The sequence below is a fragment of the Phoenix dactylifera genome, chromosome 3 (assembly GCF_009389715.1).
Source record: "Phoenix dactylifera cultivar Barhee BC4 chromosome 3, palm_55x_up_171113_PBpolish2nd_filt_p, whole genome shotgun sequence".
In the NCBI taxonomy this organism is placed as follows: Eukaryota; Viridiplantae; Streptophyta; class Magnoliopsida; order Arecales; family Arecaceae; genus Phoenix; species Phoenix dactylifera.
Genome location: NC_052394.1, coordinates 8301268 through 8312199, shown reverse-complemented (window position 1 = coordinate 8312199; position 10932 = coordinate 8301268). Strand labels below are relative to the sequence as shown.

The window sequence follows — 10932 nt, the reverse complement described above, 5'->3', positions numbered from 1 at the left end:
TGATTGACCATGGCTGGTTGGAGGGACGCAGAGTGTGTGTCTTCTTTGCTTAGGGGGAGCGGAGGTGGGACGAGGGCCTCGTCCGGCAGGTATTCGGGGAGTACTTTGCTGAGTGTGTTCTAGCTCTGCCGATCCCAGAGGGGGGAGGCAGCAGATAGGAGGGTGTGGAGTCGGACTGGGAGGACGACTGTGAGTACTCGAGACCTCTCGTGGGTAGGTAGAGGGCCCTCGGTGCGACAAATAGATTGCAGCTGGATATGGAGGATGCACATTCATCCCTGAGTGGCCTTATTCCTATGGAAGGTGGCTTGGGGGTGTTTACCTACCAGTGAAGTTTTGGTGAGACGGGGAGTGAGGACCCCTGCCGGATGAGGAGCTTGTCAGGCAATGGAGAAATCCATTTACCATATTCTTTTTGGGTGCCCGAGAGCCAGTCAGATATGGAGATGTGCCTCAGCTCAGCCTGACTAGGGGCAGATGTGGGCGTCCACCGAGGAGTTCCTACGGCATTTGGAGGCCTCAGCTCGGGAGTCCGGATGGAAAGAGAGGGGGACTCGTGATGCCTACCTGGTCTATTATTGTTGGCTGGATAGGAATACATGAGTTTTTAACGGCGATAGCCCCCACTCGAGGGTAGTGGCGGACCGAGCTCTACGGCATGCGGCGGAGATCACCGGCACCATTGAGGCTTTACCTACTGGGTTGGTCAGGGACATCTGGGACCCCCATTCTGCTCTTGCAGTGTCCAAGATGATATTGGCATCCTGGGTACCCCCACCCCTGGCTATCTCAAGGTGAACTTCGATAGGAGCGTAGCAGAGGACGGGAGCTGCGGAGGTGTGAGATTTGTCATCATAGATCACGATGCCAGACTCGTGGCGGCAGGTGGGTGGAGAATTTTTGACTCGTCAGTAGTGACCGCTGAGCTTCGGACGGCCTAGGAAGGTGTCTCCTATGTGAGGCGGGTACTAGGTGCGGGTCGCATCCTTCTCGAGGAGGATTCGACCACGGTGATTGAGTAGATCCAAGTATGAGGGTGCTTAGTCGAGGACCGGCCGCTACTCCACGATATTCGCAGAGCACTGGGGGAGACTGACTCCTACCAGGCCACGCACGTATATCGGGAGGTGAACAGTGCTGCAAATTGGGTTGCTTTCTTCGCGGTTCATTACTCGGAAGATTTTTTCTAGCTAGACCACGGGGCTGTGCTTATGCCTTTGCGCGGTATTTTATTTTTTGATTTTGCTGGCTGTTTTCACACTCGCCAGGTGTGAGCCGCCGATTTACTTAAAAAAAAAAAAAGCAAAAATGTTGTGAAACTTACAAATACAATTTGTTGGCACACCAAGAATTCCAGATACAAAAACACGCATGTATTGTCGTATTATTTAGATATTCTCTCAAAAACGATAAAAAGAATTAAGTGGTAAAAGATATATTTTAACAATTGCTCCATCATGTTATAATGTTGTTTTGGTATATATATGGGCGGTTGCTACTTGCAGGCCATTCGTATATATGCCAATGATGCTACGGAGAGGGCTGAAAAGTTCGTGTGGCTATCATAACACTTCTATTGCTTACATTTGTTGGTGCGAAATCCATCTATATATATGCTTAATCGATTAAATGGTGATTAGATGTTGGCTTGCGGCCATGTAATCATACGTTCTGAATGATGCTGGAATCCTCGATAGCGGTCCTTTCCTCTTGTCCAATTCAAGCTTTGACTGGGTTCTTAATTATGAGAATAAAATATCAAAATACTACTTGTTATATATAGAGCTAGGCTGTTAGTTTGTTCAAGTTGTTGATCAAATCACAAACTGTTAGTTTCTTGCCAAAAAAAACAAAATATTTTTTTTGGTTCTCAATTAATACAAAATATATTAGCAGTAAAGATGTTAGCTACAAGGCACCCATGCACGCGCGCACGCATATATAATTATATATATGTACATTCATATGCACACTTGCATATGTCAATGGATTTTCTTGCAAAAGGTCTTATTCAATCAAATCTATCATCTATTCGATCACACCTTCCCTATCACAACATATGATTTTTATACGTGCCTCCATTACATTTGGCTATAACAAAAATCTCAACAGATATGAAAAAATTGACTCCTATTTAGCCAGGCCGGAGTGCACCATGAATGATGATAAACACTGACAATGTCGCTATAGTTGGCTGTGATGATATATAGCATGTCTGAGATCTCAATAGTAATTGATGCTCGACTGCTTCCAGTCCAAATTTTCTTTTTATACTTAGCTACATAGTTAACTGTTAGTTCATCAGATTGGGTTGCTAACTATGCTACATTTGTTCAAACTAGCCCGACCAGGGTTACACTTAGAGGCATCACGGCTCACCTAGGTCTAGGTCACTCTTTTTTTTTAAGTGCATGATAACTTTAGCTCGAGTGAGTGATACGTCATAGTACATGGATGAGCCAAAAATCTAACCTAATCCTTGGGGCCTGGGATTGTAACCCATGAATCCCAAAAGATATATTATAGTACATTGAAGATCTACGAAAAGGGTATATATTATATAGTAAATGAGCCAAAGATCGATCTAACCTAAGCCTTTGGGCCCCAGGCACATAGCCAAAGATCCAACAAGATATATTATAGTAAATGGAAGATTTAAGAGAAGGGTACGAAGAGTCCCATTAAGTACATTTAAGCAGGTTTGGTTGTTACATGAGTTATGTTCTGAGTCAAGGAGAGAGCTCCACAAGCAGAAGAATCCAAACCCTAGATTCCATTTTATATGCAGTCAGTACAAATAATATAGCTAACTTAGTCGTGCAGCCTTCTAGAACTACAGGAAAGTCTATAATAAGAAGAGCAATAGAGGGATCATCCTATGACTTGAGGTTCATTGTAAACTACTTGGAACAGGCCTACCAATGATTTAATAATTCTGCATAAAATGATTTCAAGTCAATCAGAAGCTGAAGCTAGTTTAGGTTTGACAAAATTGAACTTTGAGAGGAATGGTACAGGGAACAAGTGAAAAGTTGGTGATTGCTGTGCACCAAACACCCATCCCCCTCCTTTACCAAAAAACTACCAAAGCCATGCAAAAGATCATATTACCACCCCACCCCTCTGCAGCATTTATCGCCACCTACCCAAGTTGGTTACTCTCCTTTTACCATGCAAGGTTATAAATTAAGATCAACGATTTCATTCATGTCGCAGACAACCCTTCGACGATGGTTGGTGATAGCCAAACATCCTAAGTTTTTATTCAAAAGACAGGTAACTTCCCTGGTGTTTAAGGATGTGTTGGTTATTCTAATGAAATATGGGTAGATGGGTAGTTCAGTGCTCCTGGTACTAGTGCTAGTAACAAGAGATCCTTATATATTAGTGTTTCTTTTCCAGGTGAAAAACTAGTGCGATTCTTCCAGATCTCTTCCCAATGGCTCTTTCTCTCACCTTAAAGCGTTTGCCTTTTGCCATTTCTCTGCTGTATATAGCTATTTCCTGCTGTCAAGGTATGTTTACTGGCTCCTAGTCTGCTTTCTTGTTCTCTATCATTTCTCTTGAAGCATGAGTTAGTGTAGGCTTTAATCCTAAAGTCCTTCTTCATCCGATAAATATGGTTTATGACATTGTGTAGCTGAATCAACATTGGAGTCATTTTTGATGCTTACAAGTTTTTGTGCAATGTCAGAAGAAGCTACTCAATTTATATTATCCAATGGCCATAAAGATTTCATCCTATACCCAATGATGGCCACACGGCTATGGACTAAAGCCAAACTTAAGCTTTTATTAAAACACACCACTTTCTCTAAGGAACCGCCTTTTTTTTTTTTCAATAATGCAGCGCAGCAGGCTGATCCAGTTCAGATTGTTGCTAGAGCAGCACTTTGTTTTGATAATCGACCCGTAAGTAACATGCGAATCTATAGCTCCTCCTTCGGAAATATTCGATGAAAGATGCTGCGGTCGCCTAAAATTTTTTGCCAAGTTACATGAATGCTGTAAACTTAAAATATTGACTCAAAGCAGATGTTCTGAATTTTTTGTATGACAGGTGCTTAACAACTGCCTGACATCAATGGGAGTAAATGTTGGTGGTACCAACAGTTCAGCTCAACAAAATATTTCTACAACTACTTTCTGCAATGGGCCTTGTTTTGGTCAAATGATGCTGATGACCAATTGTATTAATGGCATTCTCTCAAACTTCCAATTCTATAACCCAGGAATGATGCAAGGGGTGCAAGCTATATTTCAAACTGCATGCGGTCAAAATAGTAACAATGGTGTTGCTGCTAATAATAATGGAGGTGAGAATTCTAATCTCTTGCTACTATTTACTAGTACAGTGCGCTATCCAATCCTCTTGTGGTTATCAGGGAAGTTTTTACTTAAATTTGGTTTCTAATATGAACTGAATTTTCCTCCCAACTATTGCCACCAATACATATAAATCCTATCATGGTGATCCTATGCTTTTTTTAATAAAAAAATTAATATAACTCTCTCATTTGCGTCGCCTAGCAGGTGAAATGGAGAGGGCTCAGTAACTTAACAGAAGCATCATGTGGGTAGAGTTACAGAGCTTAGACTTCTATTTGATGGACCAACCTGATAAAATTAAGAGCCAATTGGTTTAACCTAGACCAATTAGATTTTGTCTAAAATAAGATGGACCTGTTTCAGGTCCAGTAGTCAGCTAAAACCAACTAGATTTTGTCCAACTTGACCCACTTTACAACAAGGTCTGATCCACATTGACAGGATTAGCTGGGATTCTGTAACAGAATGGGAATAGAGCTGAGAATTTTTAAACAAATTTGATCATAAATGATCAGATTTTTGGCCTGATAACAGCTTCCAACTTGGGACAACATTCTTAACAATGCAGGCCTGTGCAGATCTAAACAATATGGAATTATTTACCATTATAAAAGGGGAAAAAGGGAATCAAGGTCTTCGAAAGCTAGGGTTTTAATCATCTAGGTAGGACCTGATGGTGACCGATACTTTTCTCAAAGTTAGGTGACTGCTACCGTGATGAAATGTGGGGAAAATTTTGAAAGAATGGTGGTAGCCATTCTTTCAACATTTAAGAATTTCATACTGGTGCCATGAGATTTTAACCAAAACATCAATATCAACCGATATCTTGGGATATTATGGATTTGTGTGTGTTGAAATAATAAATACCATGGCTTCACCTAATACTTGTGTTGAAACAGTAAATACCAAGACTTTGCCTAATACTTGTATAAATCATGATCTAGACCAACACGAAAACCCTGTAGAAATCTGGGCTTTGATATTCTCTCCCAAAAAAAAAAAGGTTCTCTGGCAGGATTCTGCATGTCTCTCTTTACATTCGTCAAAACTAGAATATGGCACACGCGATGCACATGATCTAAGAAATTTCGATCTCAAAATGCAAAATTATTAACAACAATCATGCCTAATGAATGTACAGAAGATTTGTGGTATTTGAAGAACATGGATAACCTTCGCACGTAGAAAACCTAGCGACATGGACCGTAGGACCCTTTGTTTTTTTTAATGAAAGGAGGCTTAGCCACCCAAATTTATTGAATTGGAATTATTTACAACAACAAAATAATATCGTAGAATAGATGTGGTAGGTATAGATAGGTATAGGTATTTGAGGAGTTTGCTTTACATGGTAGAATAGATATGGTCTCACTCAGTATAGGCAAGGCTTTGGATGAAGATGGCCTGACCTATCCTGACCTAATGGTTTTTCTGAACTAGAACAATATAATGGATAGGATTAGCCCACTGATCCAAGGGATCTACCAAGCATCCATATTAACCTTATTAGTTATGACTACTTTTCTTATTGATTCAGGTGGCTCAGGTGGGTCTGCAAACATGGTGGGTGCATCAAACTATGGAATTGAGCTTGCCATCCCCATGTACATGTCTCTATGGATGCCAGCGCTTTTGGTTGCTATTTGGCTCCTCTGAGTCATGCCACAGAAAAGAAAATATAGTTATACAGTGTTTCGCTGGCGGCAAATTCTTGTTGGTCTCCATAGACTGGAGAATGTACAACTAAGAGATGGAAATTCTCTATATTTGGATGGACCAGTTCACCAGCTGGAACTCTCTTTCCATATGTACTAATAATATGATCTTTTTTTCTTTTTCTTTTTCTTCCTATTTCCCCACTTGTTATCTTTAGTCATGCAGAAAAAAATATCCTCCCGAAATTAAAATCATTCGCCGGTAAATTTTACTCTGAGATACCACACATGACATGCAAAAGAAAGGCAGCAGTTGCGTCGTAATTCTCAAAAAATTATATGAGGATCCAATCTTGTAAAGGTCTGATATGCGTGAATATGTCTAGGAAAAAAATTGCTGATTGCAATAGGCTGGTTACGAAATGCAGCATTCAGGAACCCCTCTGGTATGATATATAGTTTAACCAAATTAATTACCGGACTAATATCATGCAGATTACAACCATTTCAATGTAACTTGGTGGGTCGCTGATTATTATTAATGAAATTTTATTAGAGATTCTGAGTTCGACTATTGAGTGCTGCAACCCTAATTATTTAAACTTGGATAATTTTATTAACTAGAAGGATCCCCCTCCATTTTCTATCTCAAAGAAAAGGAAACAGTTATTAGGGCAGAAAAGTCTATTCCACCTACAAAAGGATAATGTTTGTACTATAGGAAAACAAGCAAGGCAGATAGATGGCTGCAAATCTCCATTTATCAGCCAACACAACCATTTTCAGAAGATATGCCATAAGTCATACCTAGCTCCAGTTCCACTCACATATTCTTGTAAAGGCCATGCTTGGCTTTTGGAGGTCTTTAGAGGTGGTAAACTAGGAATAAGAATGATTAATTCAACTAGCATGTGCTTCGAAATAATCGATCTTGGAAGAGAAAACAACAAGACTGCACTTCATTTTTATTCAAGAGTAACGGCTAGGGCACCATTATCCACAAGTTTTTCTGGCCCAAGGGAGGAGTGCCAACTGATATTGGTTGGGTTGGTCTTGGACCTAGCATTACACACGGCTGAGCTCATCAAGTTTTGGGGCTAAAATTTTCGCTCAATCCGTCCCATTCGTACGCACAAGATAGATTTGTGATGTGCATGCAAAAAGGCTCATATAGTCCACATAGTCAGGTCTTAATCTAATAAAGGACCTGAATCTAGTATATGTACATCAAAGCTGATCATGGGCCAAGCTTGGGCTTACGAAACATCAAATTCTATATAGGCTGGTCCGAAGCCTGATTAAAAATGAATAAAATTTAGGCTTGAGGCCCAGCCCATCATCAACTCTAATGTACACATATATATATATATATATATATATATATATATATACACACACACACATACACATACGTACATACACACATATATAATGTATGTAAAAGTATTGAATGGGTTGCAATTTAATTTTAACTTTGAATATGTCCGAAAATTAGGTCCTACATACTATTTACTTTTTCAGGAACCCTAAATATAACAAATTAAACAATATCAAATGAGTCAAGTAATGGCTCCAACCCACATAGAAGTGCATCATTACGACCATGATCATCGAAAATATGACAACATTGCTACTTGCTAGCTATTTTTACACATACAATTCGATGTACAGGACCAAAATGCCTCTGATTTGTTCTGAACTAATCATGCTAACGTTAGGATTAAGTTTTGGGTTGACTGATGACTCAAACCCAACTATGTTTCAAGGACAAGCTCTTATGCCAAATTAATGCACGATAGAAGAAGAAGGAGAGAGAAGAAGAGGTGAAGAAGAAAAGAGGAGGAGAAGAGAGAGAAAGAGCGCAACTCAATATTCCATATTGTCAAATCTTGATAAAAATTGTCTTCTTAATTGATACAATAATGAATTTATACAGATAACCCAAAATCCTAATAACAATCCTATTATATATAAACTACTAGGGTCCTCAGAAAATTCTAATCCTCGAATCCACATAAAAATAAAATTTGCTAATTTTAAATTAAATAAAAGTTTTAATTTTTATAGTTATACCTAATATTAGTATGTCTAGATTTTTTTATTAGTCACCATATTTCACCTATATAGTGAGGCTTGAGTCAGCAAAAGCTTCGCACTCAGGGCATACGCAAAGTCAGTTGGGCCGTCTGTTGTTCACTCCACACGTGTAATTCCTCGAGAGACAAACATGATAGAAGTCAAGCGAGGCTGGTCGCTTCTCCCCACCAAATCTCATCTTCCCCTCCCACTGGAAACCTAGCAACTACCAAATCTAACATCACCACCAGAAGCCATGTCAAAGTACCAAAGTATCCCCCATCCCCTTAAATTTTTTGAGTACAATTTATTCCATTCTTTTATTTCCAATCCCCCTTATTTATGATCCACCCAATTCTTCAAGACCATCTGATTCCTGAGGCCATCCAAGATCACGTAAGGGTTGCTATCACCTTCAAGACCCAAGAAGCAGCATTGGCCAACTTCTATAGTTCTTGGCTCATTTAGTGCGAACGGATCGATCAAAAATTCAGCACAGATAAAGAAAATATCAAACAAAAAATGCTACGAGGGGCGATTTGTCATCTTGGGATGAGTTTGTTGGCCCGTGCACCTAAAAGGAGGAAAGGCAGAGACACCAGGAGAATGAAACATTCCTCTATATGATTTAACATTAGTAGGCAAAACGATAATAAACGCAAGCTCCATCTCTCCATTTTATCTCTTGACATGATCTGGAATGCTTAAAGACCCTTCTCCAATGGCTTCCCCTCCCACCCTCGGATGTTGGTTCTTCCGCTTGGCTCTGCTCTGCTTGTTTATTACATGTTGCGAGTCAGGTATTCATGTTCCTCTCCAAATAACAGTCTTCTTTTCTCTCTCTTTCTTTTAGTAATCAAGAACATGGTCGTATGGTCACGATGCCAAGATTTGTTGTCTTGATTTCAAGGCATTGGATTACCGTGTCGCACCAGTTAGTTTTGTAGGGTATGATTTAATTATTTGGTTGCTATGTGGGATCGATCATGCAGACCAAGATCCGGTGGACGTTGCTGCGAAAGCATTAACATGCTTCAATGATCACTACGTAAGTACAGAATATAACCAGACACATGTAGTATGCTTTTAAGGGAATGTCCAACTAACCAAGCTACCATGGGCATGCAAATTATAAGCAACTTCTAACGTAATTACAGATACTAGAAGTAAATCCTCAATGATTTAGAGTTTGGGATGACTTTACAAGACGCTACTTCTGATGATATCTCTGTTTGTATCGTTTCTGCATGGAATCCAAAGATTTATAGCAGCTGCGAAGAATCGTGTAGACTAAGCGCGGCAGGGACCATCGATGTCCCTCTGGAGGCAACCGACCAGTACTGCGAGGGGCCATGTCTGGTTGAGACGAAGCTTGTGCTCCAATGCGTGGATAGCATACTGTACAATTTCCAATTTTACAATGGAGCCACTGTTCAAGATGTGAAATATGCTCTCAACACTGGATGTGGTCATACTAGCAAGAGAGGTAAGAAACGATCCCAAGAGAACTTTTGGCATGAAGGTCAGAAGTTTGCCATGGTTATGGGCCGTATCTTTATTCAATTATACTTTTCTTGGATACCCTAATTCAGTTGCATTCTTTGTTGTTCTCATCCAGGGGACTTCAATGTTTTGGAACGCTTGGAAGGTGGTAATGGTGAATATGGTTACTACGGCCACGGGAACAAGCTGGGCATTCCTATGCACTTGATGGTACTCTTAAGCTGTGTTCTGCTTCTTTCGGGCTTCTGATATATCACTCTGCTAGAAAGAGAGAACTTATTCTAGTATAATTGAACTTATTCTAGTATAATTGAACCTATTCCAGTCTCTTAAAGCTGATGTGTCGCAAAAGTAAAAGGAGGGAAAGATCGTTGACATATGCAAACCCTTCTTTTGCAAATCATTCTATCAACTGCAGAATCTCTCTCTCTCTCGCGCGTCAAGAGAATTATAAGTAATTTGAGCTATAATGGTGATTTAGGAAATGTAGTAAGTAACAAAGCTATAGCCCATAGCTATGGCTTAGAGATAGCCCAGACTCTTCCAGGGCCTCGGAGTTCTGCTGCGCTGTATGCATGATAGTACAAGACGTTCAATTAGCTCCCAGAGTGGCCTCAGATCCTGGGATCCTGTCTTTTTAATAAAAATTATGTGGAGCCGCCAATGTTCGTTTTCCTTTTCTTCTCTTTTCTTTTTTTCGTGCGCGTGTGGAGAAACCTCAGAATCCTTTGTCCCCCCAATCGGTTCCAAGCTTGGTCTCAGAATCCTTTCAAATACGCAATGATTTCTAATCAAGATGGTGGAAACTGAAACCATCATCCATTGGAAATTATTAGATTCCAAATCCAATGACTTACGGAAATTCCCTTAAGCATTAACAAAGAGTTTCCCAGATGACGTATCCGCGCATCTGAAAATCCAAATTGGTTGATAAAAATTGAGCAACACTTTGAGTTCATACTTGGAGAACTCAACGAGTCAGATAGCTTAGTACTTTCATAGCAAACCACAATGGTATAACTCAGCCTCGCACGAAAGAATTCCCCATCCTTTTGCACAAATCCACCACTAATAATCGTTCCAAGATCCGTGCAAACGTATGGCTGCAAGTTCACAGTGCTTTTGAGGCCAACAAGAAGATCAACCCAAACCCATCATTAGCATCCTTACCACTTTCAGACGGTAAGCAATGTCAAAGGGCTCTCAACAGGAAGTTCTCCCCCCACCTGAAACCATTTGTAATCTTAAGCCAAAGCCCTTGACAAAAATACAAACCAACCAACTCACAGCGGACCACTCCAGACAGGTACCATCATCACATACCAATACATACATGCCCTGGGGGCATCGATTTGCTTCTCCGCGA

General features: G+C 40.3%; 2 protein-coding genes across 2 annotated transcripts; both read left to right on the top strand.

Annotated features, from left to right (window-relative positions):
• The first annotated feature begins 3229 nt into the window (after positions 1-3229).
• Positions 3230-6170, top strand: LOC108511080. The gene is made up of 5 exons (XM_017841338.3): positions 3230-3276; positions 3403-3515; positions 3851-3912; positions 4061-4316; positions 5870-6170. The coding sequence occupies exons 2-5, from the start codon at positions 3440-3442 to the stop codon at positions 5986-5988; spliced, it is 513 nt and encodes a 170-aa protein (XP_017696827.1). The 5' UTR covers positions 3230-3276; positions 3403-3439; the 3' UTR covers positions 5989-6170.
• Positions 6171-8672: 2502 nt separating this feature from the next.
• LOC103700950 lies at positions 8673-9966 on the top strand. The gene is made up of 4 exons (XM_008782851.4): positions 8673-8863; positions 9056-9111; positions 9324-9549; positions 9682-9966. The coding sequence occupies exons 1-4, from the start codon at positions 8764-8766 to the stop codon at positions 9813-9815; spliced, it is 516 nt and encodes a 171-aa protein (XP_008781073.2). The 5' UTR covers positions 8673-8763; the 3' UTR covers positions 9816-9966.
• The last annotated feature ends 966 nt before the right edge of the window (positions 9967-10932 follow it).

Coding starts and splice junctions, on each gene's coding strand:
- LOC103700950 (XM_008782851.4), top strand. CDS start 8,764: ATGCTTAAAGACCCTTCTCCAATGGCTTCCCCTCCCACCCTCGGATGT. Junction 8,864..9,055: donor TATTACATGTTGCGAGTCAG/GTATTCATGTTC, acceptor TCGATCATGCAG/ACCAAGATCCGGTGGACGTT. Junction 9,550..9,681: donor TGGTCATACTAGCAAGAGAG/GTAAGAAACGAT, acceptor GTTCTCATCCAG/GGGACTTCAATGTTTTGGAA.
- LOC108511080 (XM_017841338.3), top strand. CDS start 3,440: ATGGCTCTTTCTCTCACCTTAAAGCGTTTGCCTTTTGCCATTTCTCTG. Junction 3,516..3,850: donor AGCTATTTCCTGCTGTCAAG/GTATGTTTACTG, acceptor TCAATAATGCAG/CGCAGCAGGCTGATCCAGTT. Junction 4,317..5,869: donor TGCTGCTAATAATAATGGAG/GTGAGAATTCTA, acceptor TTATTGATTCAG/GTGGCTCAGGTGGGTCTGCA.